Source organism: Rhipicephalus sanguineus, chromosome 11, assembly GCF_013339695.2.
Source record: "Rhipicephalus sanguineus isolate Rsan-2018 chromosome 11, BIME_Rsan_1.4, whole genome shotgun sequence".
NCBI classification, from domain to species: Eukaryota; Metazoa; Arthropoda; class Arachnida; order Ixodida; family Ixodidae; genus Rhipicephalus; species Rhipicephalus sanguineus.
The window spans coordinates 79,792,409-79,817,988 of record NC_051186.1 but is presented as its reverse complement, the minus strand read 5'-3'; the positions used below and the strand labels follow the sequence as shown (position 1 = coordinate 79,817,988).

General features: G+C 47.2%; 1 protein-coding gene across 1 annotated transcript in view; it reads left to right on the top strand.

The window, feature by feature from the left end:
• Nucleotides 1–25,580, top strand: part of LOC119373982 (uncharacterized) — a 49,768-nt gene that overhangs the window by 12,214 nt on the left and 11,974 nt on the right. Inside the window, exons 3-5 of the mRNA XM_037644043.1 lie at nucleotides 2,361–2,506; nucleotides 7,124–7,150; nucleotides 21,753–21,847. Coding sequence (XP_037499971.1) covers nucleotides 2,361–2,506; nucleotides 7,124–7,150; nucleotides 21,753–21,847 — 268 coding nt within the window. The remainder of the gene's footprint in view (nucleotides 1–2,360; nucleotides 2,507–7,123; nucleotides 7,151–21,752; nucleotides 21,848–25,580) is intronic.

Sequence of the window (25,580 nt, the reverse complement as noted above, 5' to 3'; positions counted from 1 at the left end):
GTATCACCATCAAGGTGGTCGAAGAACAACAGGAAGAACATTCTACTTGGCGCAAGCGATGCTCAGATGGCTATGCTAGGTGGTAGAAAGCGGACGCCACCGCCGGACACAGCCCCGAGCAAAATCTGCTTCGCATCTAGAAACACATCCTGCGGAAAGCTGACACAGCTATGAACTGCTAAGCCAAATATCGCAGTCGTGCGCGCCGCGTAAATGCTGGAAACGGAGCGCGAAACGCAGTCGTGCGCGGCGTAAATGCTGCAAGCGGAGCGCGAAATTGCTCTTTTCTCAGGCGCCCTCTTTTCAAACAGAGGCCGGTTCTCACTCTCGTCGGTGGGCGGGACGTCTGCCAGTTGACGTCGCGTATCTGCCTCTCCGCGTCGCAAAAGACAGCATCTTCATTGGCCGATAGCCGACATCAATCGAGAGCAGCGTTCGGATCAGATGCTATTCTTGCCACGGGCTTCCGCCACTTGCTGGTGCCGCACTCCTCAGTCTGCTAACTTTACACGGTAGCCACACTTGCGCACGCGAATCACAGTGGTAGAGCGATCGCGTTTCACGACGCGCGCTGACGTAACTTCTTTTCCCCGTGCCATCCCTCCCTGTGTAGCTTCCAGTACGCTCACTGGGACGAGAAAAGAGAGAAAGCGCTGAGAGCGTGCGCCAAACCCCCGTAACTCCGCTCGTTCTTCACTCACTCACTCACTCACTCACTCACTCACTCACTCACTCACTCACTCACTCACTCACTCACTCACTCACTCACTCACTCACTCACTCACTCACTCACTCACTCACTCACTCACTCACTCACTCACTCACTCACTCACTCACTCACACACACACACACACACAACACACACACACACACAACACACACAACACACACCACACACACACACACACACACACACACACACACGACAACACACACACACACACACACACACACACACACACACACACACACACACCACACACACACACACACACACACACACACACACACACACACACACACACACACACACAAACCGTGCCGCAAAGAAAGCCAGAGTACGGACTCCCTCTGCCTCATATTATTATTTGCATCTACCTCGAATTTTCGCTCACGGCCCACGCTGCTTTTTCGCTCAAAACCAAAGAAGCCGCCGCCGGCGACACTGACACCGGAATTTCTGCGAAACGAGCTCTTTAACGCCGTCGCGTTAAAACATAGAGAAGTAGAGGAAGTTTGCGACGGACACGATTCGCAGGTCATGACAAAAATAGCATGACTTCCCTGCCGCCTACGTCATGAAATCCTTTCCACCAGTCACGTGTGGCCCATACCAGCATACCGCGGCTCGTATTATACGTGTATGAGCCACAGGTGATTCACAGTGTGTATCAACCCCGACTTTAAAAAATCTTAACGGGACAGCGTGTAGGAATTCGTGCAAAGAAAAATGCGGTAAAGGGTGCTACTCAGCAGCCTGTGCCAGAAATATCCGGAACAGGCTGCTGCTCGCCGAGAGCTCCGCTCGTAATCAATTCTCACAATGCGTAGGATCTGCCAAAATTTTCCAAATTGTTAATATTTGGTGCACTCATAGGAACTTTCTCTTTTTGCTTGTGTAGTTGCGTTACTTCTTGTGGAATTCGACATTATATATTGAGTAATAACTAGCTGATCATTATTTCAGGGTTCGTTCTCATGTACATGCATTGTAGCACTTTATTTAGTGATATCTTGATGCTATGTTTTTCTATATGCATTTTTCACATTTTAAAGACATTCAGTAGTTTAACTGCCTGCCTATTTCTAATCACTTATTGTAGAAGTTATTGCTTGCCTATTAGTCGCAACTTATTTCACTAATTATTCGTAATGTTTATTATGAATAAACTTTATGAATGTTTGCGCCTTCATCGATAATATTACGTAATTAATACACAATACCCTAGATGAAGGTTATTAGGTGGATTTTCGAAATAAAAATAAAAATAAATCGGTCATGTTACAAGGAGTAATTATTTTCAGGTGCGTGTGTGATATTAAAGTAATGAATCAACCCAATTTTTGTGATGCTCATATCGTAAGCTAAAACAGATATTAGCAGAAATTGAACTTATGACTCACTGTACTGTATTACCTTGTGCTAGCTATGATGTGCGTTGCGGCATTTCACATTTCAATTAGACTCAGCCAACGAGTACTGCTGCAGCTTAGGCTACTGTACCTTCCGTAAAATGTACCAAGTAAAATTTAGTCAACTGAATTTACAAGTTAAATTTTTTCATGCGTCATGCAGTCTTCAATGTAAAATCTTGTCGGGAATCACTAAAAAAAGTGCGTAATATGTTGTGGTTTTCAGATTCTCAAATACAATGGCACAATGCGGCTTTTTAGGACTTCACGTACTTGGACGCCGCTAATAGCGATGTGCTTGAAATCAAGATATATTTCGAAAAATGGGTCCAGCTATTTACGAACTGCTGATTATTACGCAGTGACGAAAGTGTAAGAGCAACATTTTCATGTAGTAGCTTCTGTAAGCGCATCTCGATCAGTATGTAGTTGTACGTAGTATGTAGGTCACCTTATGTTTGATATTAATGATTTATTATTTGGTATTGCTGCTGATATCTTTCGGCGCTGCAGCCACGGGATAATACAGCTAACAGAAATCAGTTGCGTGGAATTAATCACATAATAATAATAATAATAATAATAATAATAATAATAATAATAATAATAATAATAATAATAATAATAATAATAATAATAATAATAATAATATAAAAATATCTAGGGTTTTACCTGCCAAAACCACGATATGATTATGAGGCACGCCGCAGTTAAAGGCTCCGCAAATTTCCGCCATTTGGTGTTTCTTAACGTGCAATGACATCACAGAATTTAATGACAGCAATACCATGATCTATACATTTCCGTATGCAGATGGCTACCGCGACACACAACAGCCAGGCTTTTTGTTTTATGAAAAGCAAGTACCAAATTGTCGATTGCGTCATTCATTGGTGTGCTCGTCTCGTTTTGGTATATTTTCTCACCACTGAGTCGAAGACGCTGACTTCCTCTAGACAGCCGAGAATTCGGTGTGTCGTGTTCTTATAGTGATAAAATTGAATAAATAAGCAGATGTCCACGTATTCACGTTCTTCATTCTAGTTATTTGAGCCATAGGCATTACAGGAGGAGAGTGAAAATGTAAAAGAAGAGTGAAAAGACTAATTATTGTACAGAGTAACTTTTAGAGAGTACCAGCAAAATTAAGTGAAAGGACAGCGATGTGCGAAATAAAAAGAGGATAACATGGTATGTGTGGGTGTCACGCAGAGCGATAATGTAATGTTTGTCAAAAGATGGGGTCAAAAAGTAAGTGTGGAGATGTAACAACACATTAAGAAAACTGGAGAAAGTCGCATAAGGAATCTTTGAAACGGTCAGACTGAAGAGTAAGATCAATGGAGGTGGCAACGCCATCTATGTCATCAGAAGTTTACGGAGAGATGGGGAAAACATGTTTTTGCGTGGCAGAATCTCAACTTTCGTATGGCGTCACTGTGTGAGATAGTAACGAATTGGCCACCTAGAGAGGCTCCTGCCGGAGTACAGGATCACCAAGTAGTTTATGAAAGTGACAGATATGTATGAATTATTGACGCGATGATGAGGCTGACTACTGCGGATTACATTTCATTTTGCTGATGGTTGACGCGGTATTGAAGTGCGAGGATGTTAAAACGAGTGAAATTGTTTCGCACCATTTTGTCGTGCTGTGCAACATTCTACTCCTTCAGTCTACCTTTCAGCGCACACGTCAATTGCCCTACCAGTCTCCGATTACGCCGTGATCATATGAGACCTTTGTGCTAACACTACCATTGAGATGTTAGAGAAAGTATAAAGTAGAGCGGTGCGTTTCGTGTAGAATAACTATTCGAGCACTTCAGTTATGGACCTTGTAAACACAGCTGAGCCTTCACCTTTATTATTAATGTACAGTTGTTCAAGGCCTAAGACTTCGTATAAACTGAATAACGGCCATTATGAAGTCAACGTAGCCAATACCTCTTTCCCTTACTTCTGGCTACCCTGCAAGGACGAGGCGCTAGTTTTTGCCTAACTCCTTTTCACACAAAAAATCATTGCTTGAGGTTTCTATTCTTTCCTCGCACCATAGTCGACTGGAAGAAAGTAATACGACAGCTTGAGCGCCCTCATTGCCATTGTTTTCCTCAGAATTAAAGGGTGCAGCTCGTGTTGAATTGTTCTGCTTCAACTGTATACGTACTTGCATTCCGTTGTCACTGCTTTCCACCGAACAGCAGTAAGAAACCCTTTCATCTGAGCTTGCACAGCACTAATGTCGCAACTTTTAATGTATTTGTATTTCGCGCGTCCGTGACTGCTCGCACACATCGCATCTAGAGTATAACCTATATCAAAAGTGTGCATGTATTAAATGCGAAGCATTTCTTAGCAAGCCAAGTAAACATTGACACTATCTATCTATCTATCTATCTATCTATCTATCTATCTATCTATCTATCTATCTATCTATCTATCTATCTATCTATCTATCTATCTATCTATCTATCTATCTATCTATCTATCTATCTATCTATCTATCTATCTACTATCTATCTATCTATCTATCTATCTATCTATCTATCTATCTATCTATCTATCTATCTATCTATCTATCTATCTATCTATCTATCTATCTATCTATCTATCTATCTATCTATCTATCTATCTATCTATCTATCTATCTATCTATCTATCTATCTATCTATCTATCTATCTATCTATCTATCTATCTATCTATCTATCTATCTATCTATCTATCCTATCTACGTCTTGGTGCTGTCGTGGCCACCTACTTAATTTGGTAGATACGAACATTGCCATAACAGGTCACGGGTCTGTGAGGAACACGATTCGCTGGTGATGACATGAATGTCACTTCTCTGTTGCATACGTCATGAAACCTTTTCATCGAGCCACTTTTGGCACATATTCGCATATTGCGGCCCGTGGTATAGTGGTATGCGCCGCAGGTTATTCGTAGTCCATATGAACCCAGACTTTGGGAATATTACCGTGACAGCGTTAAGAGGCCTGTGTCACTGAAAATGCGGTGCCGGCGTCAGCAGCGTTGTCAGTGAATGGAAATCAGCAACCTTGAACTTTGATTCTAAGGGCGCGGTCGTGATCACTGGCGCACGTGCTATCTCGGCAGCCGTCAGCGGACGCTCGTATATGCTTCTACGTGCTGCGCTCTCAACGCGAAGTGACTCTGCGGAAAGAGCATCTCTGCCTGGAGCGGCCGTATTCTCTTACACCAGTGTTTGTAGAGTTACACGGATCCAAAAGAATTAGCTGCCAGCCTCACTTCGTATAGCATTACAATTTGTTGCATTCATCGCGTCGCCATTGCGGTGAAACTGTGACTTTTTCGCATCGCCCTCTCAATCGCCTAGCCTGGTTTTGCATCTTGGTGGACACCTCAACCGGGTCGAAAGGAAAGCAATGGCTGTGTGCGTAACAGTGGCCGCTTCAAACTATTCTAGGGGATGTGTCGGTGTACGCAACCTGTGGCTGTCACGTTGTTTTGATGGCGTGTGTCCGGTCTGTTGTTCAGTATTTAGGTAGTGATGCCAAATCATTATGGAAATTACGTGATTGAACAGCACGTCTAAATGGTAAAGCTTTGTTATCAAAGAACTGTGGAAGTAGCCACTACGCGTCTTTAGGGAAAGAGGCGCAGCTGCACCGCTGCACACCTCAACCATGATGCAAGGAAAGAAACGTCTATATCATTTGAAGCTATCATAAAATGTCCGCGGCAAGTAGAGTTGCGGAGTGCCTACTGAATTATTCTTCCTTTAGAGAATTGCCGCAGTACCCACTACGAGTCTGTAAGACAACACGTGCTGTTGCGCCGCTGCACACTTTGTTGATGCTGTTGCTGATGGTGGTGATTATTTATGCTTGAGCTCTTTTCAATGTGTGGGCCTTTAAACCAACCGCTCGGTGCGCAATGCATGTTTTCACGGCTGGCGCCATTATACGCTTCTGCCACACAATATAACACGCGTTAAGGAGAGTACTCGTATGACAGTCCTCGTACAGTGGTAGTACACCAGCTGACCACGCAGAAGTCCTGGGTTCGATTCTCATCGAACAGGAGTTTTTCATTATTTCTTATTTGCATATGTCCCGAATTTCAGCTCACGGACTACGCTGGTTTTTCGCTCAAAATCAACGACGCCGACACCAGAATTTGTGCGAAACGAGCTTTTTAACGCTCTCGCGTTAACATTACAAACTTCAAATGTAAGATATAATTGGTGCGAATTAGTAAACGAACAATTAATATAAACACTCCCGCAAACTGGTACGAAACTGAACGTTGTGGTACTTGTGTCATCCTGACTATGCCGACTGCACGGAAAAGGCCTGTCCCATGCTTCGTTAATTAGCCCTGGAACTGTACTTGCTGCTGCCACCGTTATCTCTGCCATCTACTCAATCTCATCTGCCCACCTAACTTTCCGAGTCCCCCTCGCGCGCTTGCCTTCTCTTGGACTCCTGTCTGTTGGTCTTAATGAACAGCGGTTATTTCGCTTTCGCGCTACATGCCTTACACGTTTCTTCTTGAGTTCGCATATATATTCGTGGGAGCAAGTGCGCTCAAGAAAGACCTACAATTGTGACCTACAATCCCAGTGCTCCGCAAATCATTTTTCATCACTGCAAACTGGTAATGTTTGTCATTGCATCTATCATGTGGATTACCTAAAATTTCTAAAATTATAGTTGTAGAGCAAAGTGCAATATTTGCCAAACTGGGAAAGAGTGACCTAATAATTTATTTAGACGCATGAGAAGAACATGTCGGTGCATCCACAGCAGCCACTACTGCACGTGATAGGATGAAAAGCAAATTTAAAGTAACTGCGCAAAGGCCCATTATTCTTTACAACGTTTCAAAACTGCATGTATGTTTATTGGCCAAACATGCTCTCTCTCACCACAAAGCGCCAAAACACTGCATGACAGACCTCTTGTATAAGGCACTCTTCTAGTTTGCTTTTGTTATTTCAGGAATCGAAAACCGACCATCAAGCACTTGTACGTACCTCATAAGGCATGCTTTAATATGTGCATCCGTGCTGTGTTTGTTTGGCATATCGGGCAGTATTTCACATGCTGCGTGTTCCGGCATGCCACGTATTAAGCATTGCATTTGTTTTGGTTAAACGACTTTCACTCACGCTAGGTGCCTTACCTAAAATATGCTGATAAGAAAATCCACAGACCAGAAGAACGGCCACGAACATTACTGTCATTAAAGTCAGTTCTCATTGCCAAATGGGACAATGTGAGGACGAAAGAACCATTTTTATATGAAAAAAAAATCGTAAACAGTGAGTGGGTGCTCGCGCCGACGTTTCGACAAGTGGACTTGCCTTCAAAGCTGGAACCCTGCCGGCGGCAAGTTATCTTTTCGTCCACTTGACCTTCTTCACATTTAGATGCTAATTACTACAAATAATATCATGTATACTTTCCTTGCATTATTGTCTGTTAGTTCTCATTAATATAGTGTGAAACGAAGACAAACGAGCCCTTAAAAAAGTCATCTTCTTCCCTTCTGCTAGTGTGTGAGTGATTATCCGCCTTAGTGAAGCATGATATATGTGGTATGACTGAAGCTTTTATTTAGGATGTGCCCATGAATTGCATTATGATCCGTGATTCCTTCATGTCATATCTGAAAGCTAAATGAGCAAGACTGTCACTAATGTACACTATGTCAAGTATGGAGTTCTGCCGAGTACTGTTATGAACTCATTGTATTAGGTTATGTGATAAGGAACGAATACTTGAATGTTTGCAGACAGGGGTACTACAGTCGGAACGCATAAGGGACGGCCAGAGAATGCCGGGATCATTAAAGTCGCCTAGAGGAATTAAGCTTGAACAATGACGATTATGGTCCTGAATTAAATGAGAAATGTTATGAAACAGATCGCTAGGGCCAACAGGGGGGCAATAAATGCCGCAAATCGTTACGTTCTGCGTATTTAGTAGCAGCTTGCACCAAGCTTATTGAACATTAGGAGGACCTGTTAAAACCTTAAAGTTAAAATCTGAACGTAAAAGCAAAGCGACAGCACCACCTTTCCTATTCTGACGGTCATACCGGACAGGAATGTTACCAGGAGACGTGGATTCAGAGGCGTGAATTTCAGCATGAAGCCATGTTTCTGAGATGCAAATAACACGAGAACATGTGGAAACCAGCGAAAATAATTGCGGGAATTCAATAATAATGCTTCTGGCATTAAGATTCAAAAGCGTGAAATCTGTGGCGGGTTGAAGGGATAGTCGGGGTGACGATGAAGATGGGTTGGTCAATCTTGCGTCAGGATCTAAACCTCGAGTGATTACTTGTTTCTCTGAGGTACCGTCCCAGTGGTAACGAATATTATCGATAAATAAAGGGCCAACCTTAGTCTTAAGGGAGCAGTGACATAAAATTCCGAGTTCGGGCTGTGGCCTGTACTTGATGGCTGGCATGCATAAGTTTTTTTTTTGGAGAAATACCAATTGCGTCAGTTACCTGGCGGTTATTTTATTTCGAGGGCGACAACGTACGAAGCGATCAACGGGGCGTTCAGCACCCTGTGACGTCGACAGTACCGGTATCACGCGTCCAGCGGGCCCCCAGGCCACGCCCCAGGTGCTGAGTGACTATGCGTTAATAACGATCACGTCGGCGATCTCAGTGTTGTCATCATGGTGCCGACTGGCGGCGACGCCTAGCCACGGCTTCACTTCGATTGTCCGGGTTTGTTCGCCTCAAATTCTGCGCCTTCCACGCCGCATCGAATGATATGCCGTGTGCTCGTCATCGTTCGATAATTCGGAACAACGATCTCAACTGCATTACGTGCCAACATGTGGCCGAAAAGTTGTGCGCTGCTTACGCCGGTGGCTTTTGAAGTACCGCAACAAGGAATGTCGTTGTCGCGGAAAGCTCCAAAGGTCGTTTATTAACCCTTTGCGGTCCAAAACCTTTACCCACTTTCCGGCTCTAGCGGTCCGAAACTATTTCGCCAGTTTCTGGCGCCGCGAATAAAAACACAAGCTGTGGAAGAGAAACGCACAGGATATTTATTTTTGCTCCTGCATTCTGCAGGCAACTCTTTTAGTGATATTTGGGCAACGTATGATACCGCTCAAAGCATTCCCCTGTGTGCAGGCCAGGGTTATTACTGCAGGTTTCCACCGCCGCCGCCGTCGTCGTCTTCGTCACTCACTTCTGTCGAATCACTGTCATGACTGTCTGGTGGAGGCACGTAATTCTCTTCCTCACTAAAGTCATCCTCGCTTTCGCTAAAAGCACCGCCGTAAAACGCACGCGGTGAAAACGTGGCCATGCTTCTCAGCGAACCGCGCGCGCGAGTGGGTACGCTCTAGGCCCCGTGCTGATCATAGTGCTGCACCCTAGTGTCAAAAAAGTAAAACCTCAACAAACAAAGCTCACTTATTCCTCAAGAGATGGCCCTTCATGTATACAAAAAATGCGCGCGACTCGCGGTGAGAAAACAGCAAAATTTAAACCACGAACACCCTTGTCGGGCGGGGCCCGACAGCGGACCGCTACGGCCGTGTTGCGTTGTCGGGCGCTGCCCGACAACGGACCGCAAAGGGTTAAAGCTTCTAGGTAGGACTGCGCATGCAATTTAAGTCTCCTGTACAGGCGTTTCCGCGACGCATTGCACGTTCGCCTTACGCACCCTCGGACTGTGCTGCATCTTCGGAGGTCGATGGTGACATAAGTGAGACGCGCTAACACGGGCGTCTGACTGGGGACGAGACGCGCGGAGCGTTGTTTGTGTTTCTACGTGTGTGGGGTCGGGTAGTGAAAGAACGCGAGCCCGATGGAATGCAAGATTCGGCAGACGCGAACAGAATTATGAGCAGTGCGGATGGACGTTGAAGACGATCATTTCCGTTTAATAAATCGTTTGTTGTTCTTAGCCGCCGTACTGCTCATTTTAGGGGCGAAGCTCCTTAAGGCGGCACCCGTTCGTCCCTCGTAGTAGTAGTAGTGCGTAACTATTCGTAACGCTAGTACCAGATCTTGACCTCCAAGGTGGTGCCGGTGGGAGACTTTTCCTGTGCGTTGTTGAACAATAAAAAATTCGCAGCGTGCGCGTTAACTAAAAGCCGAATTCTTCTGTCTCTCATTCCCCATTAGCAGCCATTGGCATGTTCCAGTAGGAAACGTTAGTAGAAGTAGAAGTGTAAGTGTTAGCTAAAAGCCGACTTCTTCTGTCTCTCATTCCCATTAGCAGCCATTGTTTACCTCCAAGGTAGTGCCTGGTGAGATTTATCCTGTGCGTGATTAAACAATAAAAATTTTGTTCAAAACGCCGTTGATTGATGAAATAAACCAACGAAAGACGCCAGATGTTTTCTAAAAGCAAAACGAAAGAACGCCAGATGTTTCTAAAGCAAAACGAAAAGACGCCAGCTGCTTAACGAAAGACGCCAGATGTTTTCTAAAGGAATGGTTTTCTAAAGAATGAAAATTCACTGCGTACATGTAAAATTAAAGTGAGCTACAAGTCGTCATAACTCATCGAACCTTTAGTATAAACGCGCCCGATCTCACGTCGGTCATGATGTACTGGGCAGAATTCACGGAGATTCACGGTTTACCGATGAACCTCCGCAGCTTCGCCCATTCATCACCATTCACTCCGTGGATATGCTGTGATTTTTTGCACGTTGGCTTCACTCCCTAAACCGAGTCGTTATTTTTTTCTAAGGAGGCAAAACTCTTGACAGTATAATGAATGCTTGACAGGCGGGTGTGTCGTAGAAATTTCGCCGAGAGAATGTGCCTGCTGCGCCGCACCCTAACTGACACTGCTGCACACCCATCGTTACTCTGCACGCACACGCGGGGCCTCGATTTAAAAGATGCGCTCTCATCATCGTAAAAACTTGGGCGCACGTGATCTTGTATGGTTCTACACCGCATTGCGGCGCTAGTTTCTTGGGATTTCAGGCGCGCTTTTGAGGCATTTTGAAAGACTCAAAAATTGGTCATAATCAATGACGCTAGCGCTAATTAGACGATACGTTAGGGTATTTATTCAATTTCGGGATCATCAGACAGAAAGCAACCAATTAACGCATAAGATAGTCACGGCCGCTGATATGGTCAGTTTGATTTGCCGGCTGATCTACATGTGCGTCTTGCCTTTTCCGGTTTCTCCCAGTGCTCTGCATCACGCCACAGGAGCGCCACCACACAATGCTGAGGCAAGCGGCGCCGTGTGAGCACGCTCCGCCAGTTGCGCTCTCTCCGTTTTTGCGTTATTTTTTATTGCGATAGCAATTATATGGACACTATCGACTTTTTTGCCGTCGTCGTTGCCGTCATTTCCCATATAAACTCCAAATTGATGACACCCCCGCTCATCATATGTTGTACCGCGGGTAGAAGGGCGCGAGCGGGGGCGATGAACGCGGCTGAAGCTGAGATCAAACGAGCCGGCCCAACTCCGACGCTCGGAGGGTGCATGCGATAACATCACCCCGCTCGGGAGGCCTGCCGTCGCAGCAGAGAGGAAACGCCCCGCCCGTCTTGAATGAGCATGAAAAGACGCGGGGGGGGGCGGGAGGGGGCTTCAAACTTTGATTCTAAGGGCGCGGTCGCGATCGCTGGCGCTCGCGATATCTCGGCAGCCATCAGCGGGCGGCTCGCATACCTTTCGCGCTGAGCTCTCAACGCGAAGACACTGTGTGGAAAAAGCATCTCTCCCTGGAGCGGCCGTATTCTCTTACACCGAGCGTTTTGTAGAGTTACGCGAGATTGGATCCAAAAGTGTTAGCTGCCAGCCTTACTTCGTATAACACTATAATTTGTTGCTATCGCGTTCATTGCTTTGCCCTTGAGCTGAAACTGTGACTTTTTGTAGCGTTAGCTACACTGCCCTAGACGAGCCCGTTTCGCGTGCCTCCTCAAGAGCCGTGCTGCGCATGCGCGAGGATCTGTGATGTCACGCACCGGAGCCGGCACCTCCCGCGCACTGCGCCGCCGCCGCGCGCGTCTCGCGGCCGCAGGAGTGACGTCGTAGACTTTCCAGAGGAGTGACGTCGTAGCTGTGGCAGACGTATTGGCGCCAGCGCGCGCGCAGCTGTTCGCCTTCGCTGTGCAGTCGCCGTCTGACACTGCACTGGAGCCGCTTGATAGCGCCTCTGACTGGCGTTTGCCAGTGTGGTATAGCCATGGAGAAGGAGAGCGCAGATGCTGCTCAATGGCGCAGAAGAGCGGAAAAGCTTAACTCATCGTATCCCGAAGTAGTTGCCCGGCAAAATAAATATACATGTGCCACATAATACGTATACCTAAAGCCCCTATACTTCGTAAAAGTACCGCCATCTGCTCTCCCCTCCGCCGCCTCCTCTCCTGCGCGCTCTCGCGCGCGACCGCGGCGCCCCCTCGAACGCGCCACGCGGACGCGTGAAGCTTTCAGGCCGGTTGCGCGCTGGCGCTGCCACTTCAGCCACCGCTTTTCTAGTCCAGCCGTGGTCGCGTGCCATGTCTCGCATACGGCTGTGTGTAATGACTCTATTATTTCTGCGTTCATTTTCTCAGTTGGTGTAGGTGTGCGCACCATCTAATTCCCTTACAGCGCGCCAGGAGAGCTGCTAATAATATCTGGGGTTTAACGTCCCAAAACCACGATATGATTATGAGAGACGCCGTAGTGGAGGGCTCCGGAAATTTCGACCACCTGGGGTTCTTTAACGTGCACCTAAATCTAAGTACACGGGCCTCAAACATTTTCGCCTCCATCGAAAACGCAGCCGCCGCGGCCGGGATTTGATCCCGCGACCTTCGGGTCAGCAGTCGAGTGCCATAACCACTAGACCACCGTGGCGGGGCAGGAGAGCTGCTGCAAGCAATGTACAATTTGTAGCAAATTGCATGTCGTTTACGGTTCTTTTCGGAGCGCAGCGTTTCCCCGTGTACTTATTGCATCGGCAAGAAATATTTAGATGGCAGCTGTGATGTCAAGCCACGCCGTTTGGGAAGGAATAGTTCCCGTGCATATAAACTATCTCTATCATATATAACTGCAGCAATGCCTGCAATTCCCATGAAGGTGCTCGATCAAAATTTCATGACATTTCACATATGTTACTTCTCCTCCGCCTGCCCGCCGCGGTGATGTAGCGGTTTCGGCGCTCGCCTGCTCACCCGAAGGTCGCGTGTTCGGTCCAGGCCGCGGCGGTCGCAATTCGATAGAGGTGAAATGCTAGAGGCCCGCGTACTGTGCGATGTCAGTGCACGTTAAACAACACCAGATGGTCAAAATTTCATTTCCGGAGCCCTACACTACGGTGTGCCTCATAATCATATCGTAGTTTTGTGAAGTGGAAGATTTATGCTTCAATAAATTCAGTTGTTAGTCTGCGCTCGTCCTGTGCACTACTTCTTCTTGTGTTCCGTCAACCGCGCAGTTTTTTACCATTCTATGTCATACCAACTAGCCCCCCAACGCACTTTACTCAAGTTAGGTGGAAATCTTATCACAGCAGCAAAACACCATAAGCGTCGGAGAACGTTCTAAACATGAATGAACGTTTATTAAAATAAGCGCATGGCTGCGCTTTAATTGAAATTTTAAATTTATTGCTTTGATCTACTGCACGTCAAACAGGCATCTGCTGCAACTACCGCAGCGTGTTGAAACTTATGCGCTAAATCTGTGACACGATAATTCATGATGACACGCCGGCCGATGAGCCGCGGTCCGCTGAACTAAAGCCCCACTCATGTTCCGAATTTGCAAAAAGTTCTGACTGTCACCCAGAAGTGGTTCGCCAAATTAGACAATATGATAGAGGAGCTGCACGCAAATGCACTGCTTTCGATAAATCCTGCGCGCTAGGTCCTTTTTTTTTTGCTATCGCACTTTCATTCCGACGCTCGCTCCGTCTTCGCCCTTTTATCCGCACATCACAGTGAAAGGTTAGTAGAATATGTGGAACACAACCTAGTGTTCTAGTGCACGACATTCGTTCTTTCAGAGTTATTAATATGTGGGGTTTTACGTGCCAAAACCGTGATATGATCAGGAGGCACGCCGTAGTGGAGGCCTCCGAAAATGTCGACCATCTGGTGTTCAAGACAGTCACTTGCTCGAGAAAGTGACTGCATTGGTGCATGACAAATAACACGAAATTTCGCGTGACATTGAGTAAGTAATACACCACATATCTCACACGGCAAAGCAAGACGCCTGTCAAGAGTAAAAACGCACGAGCACTTATCTCACAAAGCCGCGCCGATCTCGGCTCGAAGTTTGCTCGACCGATTCTGTGGAGCCAGATTTTGCGACGACCTGCATTTTCTTTTCCGCACGGAATGCAAAAAAACTTTTTTCCCATGGGTGTCACAGTTATGGCAGCCAAAAGCACAGCAACCCGGCATCGCGACAATACGAGCGAGATGCACACGTACGCTTCAAACTTCGTGCACTTCACATGGGGCGAACACACAGCGCATGGCACGTCGGAGCGCTCAACATGGCGCCGAGAGGCGAAGGAGACAAAATACCGAGAAAGAGGGCGCGCGCTACCACGTGACCGCAGTCGCCCTATCAGAGGCGTGGAGAGGAGGAAGCGGCGTAGATCAAGAGAAAGCTGTACTTTTCCGAAGGTATAGGGACTTTACGTATACCGTGTGTGCGTCGTTGGAGCAGCAGTAAGCGTGATAAGCTAATCCTAGACAATCAGGAAAGCCAAGAACAATCAGCTGAACCTTTGCTAACGCTACGTCATCCTGGCATAGCCGAGCTAAGCCACTGCAACATTTTTAGATGCGAAGCATCTTATGGCGGAGTTCAATCCGATGGTGGTGTGCGGCGTGACCACCCCTACTGCGCATGCGCGAACCCTCTCCACGTGCCTCCTCTCCCACTTCCTCCTCTCCCACTTCCCACTTAAGCTCCACTCTCCCACTTCCCCCTATCTCCTTCCCCTCTCCAACTTCGCCTTTCCCACTTTCTCCCTCCCCTCCCCCTTCCCTATCTTCCCCCTCTCCACTTCCCCTCTGAAACGCGGGCTCGACATGCCGAAACGCTGCTTCGCATCGCCTCATGGTCTCCTTTAGCGGAGATGGTGGGATTTTTTTCTTAACAGCGGAGCTGTCCGTAAGCCACCAAGAGAAAATATCATGAAGGGGAACGCGCTCTCTTCGTCACCTTTTTTTATCGTCGTTGTCTTCATCTTCTGCTTCGCTCCGAGAACACGTGCACCGATTTCTTCGGAGCGAATGGCAATAACTCTGGTTGGCGAGACAACGAGTACAGAGAGAGAGAAAGAAAAAATAGAAATAAAGAGAAATAAAAATTCTGGGCGAGGTGAGATTTGAACCCGCGTGCCGAGGATCCGAATGCGATTGTCTTAATCACTCGGCTATACAGGCCAGAGCATAGCGTAGCCTTGTAAAGTTTAGTATAGCAAGTGGGTGGGAAAGGGAAGTAAGGGTGAGGAGGGAAAGGAGGAGGGGAGAGAGTAAAGCATATCATAGAAAGAGAGAAATAAGAGGAATGGAAAGAAAAAGAAATATAGAAGGCGAGAGAACAACTACGGAGAGAGAGAGAAAGAAAGAAGCAGAAAGAAATAGAAAGAGAAAAAACAGAGGGAGGCAGGGAAGAAAGAGGAAAAAAGACAGAAATCCTAGAAAGAGAAACAAGTAGATAGAGAGAGAGAAAGAAATAGAAAGAAACAGAGACAAAAGGACATAACAAAAACACAGAGAACAGGAAAAAAGAAATAGAGGAATAAGGAAAGAAAAAACGCCAGGCCTGCGCGGAAAGCGCAGCACAGTCACAGCGAAAGCTGGAAGAGCGGCATTTCTAGAGCCCGTTATAAACTCTCCTGTGGCTACTAATGCAGGTACATTAGCAACGTACCCACTACGCCACAAAGCGTAATTTTTGGGAAGTTGGGAAGCACCCAGCACGACATTATTCGTTGTTCTGCGGAGAAGCGAGGTACCATATGTAAGCGATTATGTGCAGTTTGTTGATGCGGCGGTTGATGACGATGAATAATTATGGTTGCGCCCTTTGTAATGGGCTGGAAGCTTCAAATGACCCACTAGTTACGTAATGCATATTGTGTGACGCCCGGTCGTTATTTAACTGTCCCACCACGCTTTACAACACACTTTACAGCAACAGCCAGGGCTACCTAGGTGCCCATCAGCGCCGCTCTACCTTTAACATTGTACCTCCAGTGAAAACTACGCAATCTTTTTTAGATGCGAAGCAGCTTATGGCGCAGTTCAATCCGGTGTGCGGCGTGACCACGCTTGCTGCGTATCCTCCTCCCCCTCCTCTCCTCTCCTGCGCTCCCCCCCCCCTCTCGCGCGACTCATTATCTCCTGCGAAACTCCACGATGAGCGCCAGCGCATGCGCTTCCCCTCTACCTCTCTCTCTCCTCTCCTACGCATCCCCCCTCTCGCGCCCCTGTCGACCGCGTTCCCCGCTCGTCCTGTGAGAATTAAGGCCTGAACACACGTACGCGTTGCAGAGTGTCAGCGCGGGACTTTCTGACGCGGCACCGCGCCCTCTCACTATAGAGAGAGAGGGCGCGCAGCTGCGCGTAGCCACGCGCCCTCTCTCCCCATAGGTAGAGGGCGCGGCACTGCGTCAGAAATTCATGCGCTGGCACGCTGCAACGCGTACGTGTGTTCAGGCTTTCAACGGCCAAGCTAGAGGGAAGACAAGACGCGCGTAGCCTTCCTCTTCGTGTTCCACGACGCTTTGAACGGATGGATGGAGCTTACGGCGCGGGACTTCGCCCCAGCTTAAGAACCTGGCGAGCCAGCTCCTAAAAAAAACGCCAGGCCTGCGCTGAAACCGCAGCACAGTCACAGCGAAAGCTGGAAGAGCGGCGTTTCAAGAGCCCGTTGTAAGCTCTCTTGGGGCTACAATACAAGTACACTAGAAAGGTACCCACTACGCCATAAATCAAATTTTCGTGAAGTTGGGAAGCGCCTACTAAGCCATTATTCGTCATTCTGCGGAGAAGCGAGGCACAAGCTACACGTCTGTAAGGGATTATGTGCACTTTTGTTGACGCGACGACTGATGACGATGAAGAATTACGGCTCAGCCCTTTGTAATGGGTTGGAAGCTTTAAACGGCCCACCAGTTATGTAATTTGCACTGGGTGACGCCCGGTCGCTATTTCCCTCTGCCGTCATGCTGTATAACATACGCTGACGTGGGAGAGAGACGGGGGAGGGGTGCGAAGAACTTTACTGAGACCCCGAGGAAATGGATCATGCGCTTATGGGCTTCCTTGGCAACCAATACAAGTGCACTTGCGAGGAACCCACTACGCTATAAATCATTGTAATTTTTGAGAAGTAGGGCAGCAGGCACTGTGCCATTTTTCGTCATTCTACGGAGAGCCGTGCTATCTGCTAAACGCATGCAAGGCATTATGCGCACTTTGTTGATGCTGTGCCTGATGACGACGAAGAATTATGGCAGAGACCTTTGTAATGGGTTGGAAGCAATCAACAACCTACTCGTTGCGCAATTCGCATTGTGTGACGCCTGGTTATAGAATTCGCGTTGTGCGACGCTTGGTGCTTATTTTACTCTTCTACCACGCTATATTGCATATGCTAATGTGGTTCGTTCCCGACACGAAGCCTGTATAGGAGCCTTTTTGCAAAGCAGTTTCAACCACCGGCATGGCTCAGAGGTTGAATACTGGGCTCACACGCAGAGGGCCCAGGTTCGAACCTCGTTCCATCCTGGAATTTTTTCTTATTTCGTTTTTTTTTTCTTATTTCGAGCGATACTGGTTACGGACACCGGTGGCGGCGGCGGCGGTGGCGGCGGTGGGTGAAACAGACGCCGCTTGCCAAGCATCGTATCATCACCGAGCCTACCGAGAGACCTGTTCGACAACACGCCTACAGGGTGTCGCAAAAAGAACAAGACGCCATACGTCAGCAAGTCCAGCAGATGCTCAAGGACGACGTCATCCAGCCGTCGACTAGTCCCTGGGCTTCCCTGTTGTGTTGGTGAAGAAAAAGATGGTACCCTGCGCTTTTGCGTTGATTATCGAAAGTTGAACAAGATCACGAAGAAGGACGTTTATCCTTTACCCCGAATAGATGACTCCTTGGACCGCATACGGAACGCTCGATACTTTTCTTCCATGGATCTACGCAGCGGCTACTGGCAAATTGCAGTTGACGAGCGTGACCGCGAAAAGACCGCTTTTATTACTCCTGACGGTCTCTACGAGTTCAAAGTCCTTCCTTTCGGCTTATGCTCAGCGCCAGCTACTTTTCAAAGAATGATGGACACGGTTCTTTCTGGGCTCAAATGGCAATCATGTCTTGTCTACCTAGACGACGTGGTGGTCTTCTCTGACACCTTTGAACAGCACATCCAGCGCCTCCAGACAGTTCTTGAGGCGATTCGAACAGCCGGACTTTCTCTCAAACCTGAGAAATGTCATTTTGCCTACGAAGAACTCAAGTTTCTTGGTCACGTCGTGAGTCACGCTGGTATCCGCCCAGACCCTGAGAAAACAAGCGCCGTCGCCGCATTTCCCGTGCCAACAAACAAGCGCGATATACGCCGATTCCTGGGGCTGTGCGCTTACTACCGACGCTTTGTCAAAGGTTTTTCCAAAATCGCTGAACCCCTCAACCACCTTACGAAAGAAGGCGTACCGTTTGTTTGGGGTCAGGAACAGCGACATGCCTTCGATACCCTGCGAAGCCATCTCCAGGCTCCCCTGTACTCGGTCACTTTGACGAGACCGCTGCCACAGAGCTACACACCGATGCCAGCAACGTCGGGCTTGGAGCTGTATTAGTTCAATGGCAAAATGGCCTAGAGCGTGTGATTGCCTATGCCAGCCGAACATTATCATCAGCAGAGAAAAACTACTCTGCAACAGAAAAAGAATGCTTAGTTGTTGTTTGGGCTATAACAAAGTTTCGACCATACTTGTACGGACGCCCATTCAGAGTAGTTAGCGACCACCATTCTCTATGCTGGCTCGCCAATCTCAAAGACCCTTCAGGTCGTCTGGCACGGTGGAGCCTTCGGCTGCAAGAATTTGACGTTACCATCATTCACAAGTCAGGACGCAAACACACCGACGCTGACTGTCTCTCACGTGCACCAGTCGGAAGTGCCAACGCAGACCTTGATGAGGACGACACTTTCCTTCCTCTGTATCAGCAACCGACTTGGCTCAACAACAGCGCGACGACTTGGAGCTCAGCCCACTAATTGACTATCTGGAAGGGCGCACATCTAGTCTTCCTCGAAATTTCGCACGCTCGCTAGCCTCCTTTTGTTTCCGGGATGGAGTCCTTTATAAGAAGAACTTCGACCATACGCAAGCTACTTACCTGCTAGTTGCGCCGACCTCGCTTCGTGACGATATTTTACATGCTTGCCACGACGAACCATCGGCCGGACACCTTGGCTACACGCGCACATTGCAACGAATTCGTCGCTCCTATTACTGGCCACGTCTCACGAAGACTGTCAAGCATTACGTTCGCACATGTCGCGACTGCCACCTGTCCGACCAGCGGGACTGTTACAACCAATCGCCACACCGAAAGCACCATTTCATCAGGTTGGCATGGACTTGCTCGGATCATTCCCCACGTCTGCGTCTGGAAATCGGTGGATTGTGGTCGCCACCGATTATTTAACACGATACTGCGAAACAAAGGCCCTGCCCAAAGCTACCGCAGCTGACATCGCCCACTTTTTCGTCAACAATATCGTCCTCCGTCACGGAGCGCCAGCTGTCATAATTACTGATCGTGGAACAGCTTTCACCGCAGAGATGCTACAGGAAGTCTTTAGGCTCAGTGGCACAGAACATCGCAAAACCACGGCTTATCACCCTCAAACAAACGGACTCACTGAACGGCTGAACAAGACCATTGCAGACATGCTGTCAATGTATGTGGCCATTGACCACAAGAACTGGGATGATATCCTCCCTTACGTAACTTTTGCTTACAACACTGCGGTGCAAGAAAGTACAGGTTTCACCCCATTCCGCTTAGTGCATGGTCGAGAGGTCACCACAATGCTCGATGCAATGCTCCTCCCCGACAACCAGGGACTGTTTAACACGGATGCTGCCACGTTCGCTCAACGCGCCGAGGAGGCCCGTCAACTCGCCCGATGCCGTATTGAGAGTCGCCAAACTGCAGACGCACGCCGCTACAATCTCCGGCACCGAGATGTTACCTTCAAACCAGGCGATGAAGTCTGGGTGTGGACCCCCATCCGACAGCGCGGCCGGTCAGAGAAGTTACTGCGGCGCTACTTCGGCCCCTACAAGGTTCTACGCCGACTCAGCGACGTAACCTACGAGGTTCTCCCAGAAGGCACCCCAAGACGTTCCCGTCGGCTTCCACAAACTGATGTGGTTCATGTTTCAAGGCTCAAGCCATATTTCTCGCGTCGTCAATCGAACGTCGAGTGACTTTGACTACAATGGCCACTTAGCTTCTTTCTTTTTGTTGCTTTTCTGCTTGTTATTATTGTGTCCCACTTTCTCTATTACTTCTTCAGTGACTGCAGCATGTTCATTTTGCCTTACGGGCACAGTTGTTTCGTTTGTACAGTGACGTTTTGTTTTTCTTTCCTCCTTTTTTTTAGTGCGCATAACCAGCATCGAGACGATGCTTTTGTGAGAGAGGGAGTAATGCCACATGCCATCATGTATGAGCCATCCGCTGTGGCACGTACACGCGAGTGGAAGAAGAAGAGAACGTTGTTGTTGCTGGTCTGGTTCTGGGGAAGACGTCAACACCTGGCTGTCTGTCTTATTTCGCCCGTGACAATATAGAAAGAGTGCACTTTGAAGTGTTAGAAATTATTACACGGGATCAGCAGAGCAGAAGTAAGCGTTCCTCTTTATTCTGTCCATGTACCTTCGTTCGTGTACTTTGCATATTTTGCTTTCTAGGTACCATAATGTAATCATAAAGCTAACCGAGTGGAAAGGATTGTTAAGTGCATCAGGTTCGAACGTCAAGAAATTGCTAATGTTAGTAATGTCGTCTATAAATGTTATTTTCCAAGCATTTTTAGAGAGTGAGTAAATGAAATCACTCCATCTCAGCTAAAGGGGACCATGAGGCGATGGGAAACAGCGTTTCGGCATGTCGAGCCCGCGTTTTAGAGGGGAAGGGGAGAAGAGATGTGGAGAGGGGAGGGGAGAGGAGAAAGTGGGAGAGGGGGCGGGGCAAGGTAGAGGGGAACTGGGAGAGGATGTGTGTGGAGAGGGTTCGCGCAAACGCAGTAAGGGTGGTCACGCCGCACACCACCACCACCACCACCACCTGTTTGAACTCCGCCATAAGATGCTTCGCATCTAATCAACCATGCCTAATACGTTTAGTCGCAGTAGCTCATGACTGAGTCACCTCAGTCGATGTGCTTCAGCTTATTCTAACCACAATCAACATATTTTTGTAGTGCTACTTACAAAAGATCGATGATTACCCACATTTTTCATTAATTATCAATCATGAATGACGTAAAGAAATTTTTGTATTCGTGCTTTACATTAACTAGCTATCTGGTGAACGACAAAACTGCACACAGAATTTCTTTACAGCAACTTAACGCTGCAAGTTACTCCAAGATTGCCGGGGAACAGTCAAGGATTTATTACTGTGAAAGGAATTGAGCAAAAGCCTGATTTACCATCTGGTAAGCTTTTAATGAAATACTCTGATGGTATTCATATTGCCAAAGTCTGTGTTATCTAGTAATTGAATCATCGGTAAAGAAGTCTCCTGCGTAAAGAGTGTGACATTGTACTAGCGAGATATTGCTATTTATTAGCGAGTTTTAGTATAGCGGGAAACGCTTACGTTAGCGTTAGCGTGCGTCTCAACGCTAACGCTAAAACTGAACTCGCTGCGTTCCAACTGGTGGTCTTTTAGTACAGCGGAAGGCATTCCCGCTAACGCTAACGCAAGCACATACGGCGCCATCTAGACATAAAAACACTAAATGCACTGTAGAATCCACAAAAGCGCCACCAAGGCGAGCTGATCCAAAGTCACCACTGTTGAGTCTCCATGTCGCGTTTGCAGAAGTGTTGAATTCTGACAGGGGCGTAGCCAAGGGGGGGGGGGGGGTGGGAGTTGGGGGTTCAACCCCCCCCCCCCCCCCCCGAAATTTTTCAGTTTTGTTTGCGTATATATACACGCACACATAAAAACGCACGCACGAACATACATGAAGTATGGTGATCCCCCCCCCCCCCCCCGCGAAAAAAATTTCTGGCTACGCCTCTGAGTTCTGACACATTGGTTTCTGTCGACATGCCGCGTTCGAGAATTCTTCAAGACCCCTATTACCTGGCCTTTTTAAGCTGGGACGCAGCACGAGTCACATTCATGCACTGCCGCGAAAGGCATGAAGGGAAACGAAGCCTGGCGTGTATCTGCTTGACTTGTGACCGTATCTTGGAAAGAGGCGACTAAAGACAGCGTCGCCATCTCTGCGCTGCTACAGAAAACATGAGCCAACCTTGCAAACAAATCTTGCTAAGCCTTCTGCAGCGCGAATCCACTTTGCATCTCAAAAACGGAGCTATTTTATCGGCGGTACACGGTTGGCGAAGCCTCATTACTCAAATCTAAATCAAATACGAACATTTTTAGGGAATGAATAAGTTTAATAATGCAGTACGATGGCTACAAAGATTCGAAGTGGACGGCTCTCGCTTCAACACGCACCGCCATCTTGCCCTACGTACGGGATCCCTTGCGTGTGTTAGCGTTGAACGCTATATTCCAGAAATAGCGTTCGTACGTAAGAGCTCGGGCTACGTTTACGTTCTGCTCATGCGCAGTTAGGAGCACGCAACGCTAACGCTAACGCTAAATCCTTGCGTTTGCTGTTATCCGCTATACTAAAACTCGCTATTATATGCCTTTTGAGGAAATGTATTTCATTTCATTCCTTCTGAACACAACGTACATAACAAAATCCTCTGTATAATACATATGTGACAACAATATTTCTCAAACAACGATGTGGTACATATATTAAGCAAGGCGGAAATAAACGAAGTACCGTGCTCTCCGTAGCATTGAAGGTTCCCTTATTCACACGCCTTTTCGTCAGTACGTCGTTAAGAGTTACGCTACAATTAAGTCTGAATGGTCCGTTTAAGACGGAACACTTTTATGATAACCCAGCTAGCACGCCTTTACCAGTAAAATACATGTTTATGCGAAAGTGTTTTCACGAGAGACAAGGAATGCGACCGACAAGAGCTATAAACACCTCACTGAAACGAAACCCTCCCCAAGAAACGAAAACCAAAACATGAGCCAGCAAGGACGACATAGAAAACTCTCGTTGTCGTAAAGATAAAAATAACAGCAATATACATCCTATTCATGTTCACTGAAGGACCAATACCTCTCACAATGATCTCCGATTCGCCCTCTGTTGCGGCGAAGTCATTTTGTGCCTGCATGTTTCTTCATTTCACCAAATTGTGACCTCATGGAATGTGTTTGTCATTCTGGATGTTAATTCCGTTCTTCAAACGGACAACCGCTTATCTGTTCTTCGCATTACGTAACGTGCTCCGGTCCGTTTGCGGTATCATATCAATTAGGGCACTGTATACCTTTGTTTGTTCTCTGATCCACAGCGTCGACGCCGGTCACGGTAGTGAACCCTACTTGTTCAGGTCACGGTAGTGAACCCTACTTCTTCGCCTGTTGCGCTGTCCCAGTGCACCACTGACTTGTTTTACTGACACCGAATCACTTTCTGTGATGCCCCTCTACACAAAGTCGTTACCTTTATCTACTAGTACTGATTCCCATACTACCCTGGCTGCTTTAACTGCCGCAATAAATCCCGATCTTACTGCAGCGCAAAAAAGAACATTTAGCCCTACTCGAAAAACGCAGAGCTTCATATGATGTCCATTGAAAGCTCATGGGCTGTACTTGCGTCGCGGTGTATTGCACCGAAACTGAAGGCAAATGAAGTGTACGCCGCCATCCATATCGCGTGTCTTCCGCGGAGCGTAAAATCATCGAGGGGAATGTTGCTGACTTACTCAAACGAGACGTCATCGGGCCATCGTCCAGCTCTTGGTCATTTGCTGTCGTGTTGGTCCCGAATAAGGATGGTTCTGTACGGTTCTGCGCTGATTATCGAGCTCCTAATAAGATCACGCGCAAAGACGTGTACGCGACGCCACTAATAGACCACGCACTTGACTTCCTCCAAGACGCTGAATTTTTCTCAAGTCTTGATCGCCGGTCAGGGTATTGGCATATTCCTATGCACGAGGCGGACAAGGACATGACGACATTTGCAACACCAGGCGGGCTGCATGAATTCGACGTAATGCCTATCGGTTTATGTAGGGCCCCTGCCACGTTTGAACGTATGAGAGACAGTGCAACGCGGCCTCAACACTTTTGTGACCGCGCAAGAATTGGTTTTTTTTTTGGGTAGCCCAGGAAGTATATTTTTTCCTACTACACAAATTAATTGATGCTAAAGTGTAGAGTACCAAATCATAGAGGGAGAATTGGTCTTTCTAACAGTTTTAATTTTACACAACAAATGCAATTCAAATACTATAAAACAAAGAAACATGCATCAAAAAGAACAAAAATCATCAAAACAGCAATGCTACTCTGCACAGGGTAAGCATAAAAAAACCGAAATATACGCTTTGAACGCAAACCCCTTATAGAATAATACAGCAAATATAAGCTCTGTAAGTACAAAGTTTATTTACATGCATACAAATATATAGACACTAGTGCTTCTCATGCCACCGCGCGAAGGAGTTTCTCCTCGCGCTGAAACAATTCCCAGTAAACCATGAATGTCCATTAGATATCCATAGAATGCTAGTCTCGGGATATTCAGTACATCTTCTGGATATCTACATTTCTCCACATGACATTTCACGGATGTACTATAGATCATCTAAAATGCACCCAGATCACGCTCTCAGTACGTTGTATGGATATTAAGGCTGGATGTTCTGTACATTTAAAAGATGTTTTCCGAATAGGCAGCACACAAAAGGGCAACAAATATGCACACATAAAAGACGCAAACACAAGCGCTGACAGCGCTTGTGTTTGAGTCTTATGTGTGCGTATTTGTTGCCCTTTTGTGCGCTGCCTATTCGAAAATCATGGCTCACGAACTAGCCCATCAGTACATATTAAAAGATGTTCATTCCTTAAACTCGCATCCACGTGACGTCTAGCGGCTTGTGAGGTGCACTAATTATGGCTCTCAAAAACGAACGCTCGACAGACTGTAGGCCACAATACTTTTCGCTCACTTGAGTGCTCGCTATATGTACTGTTGTAACCTGAAAGTAACTGTTGCGAATCACTATTTTGTAAATTTTAGTATTTATGATTTTGGAAGTAGGTGT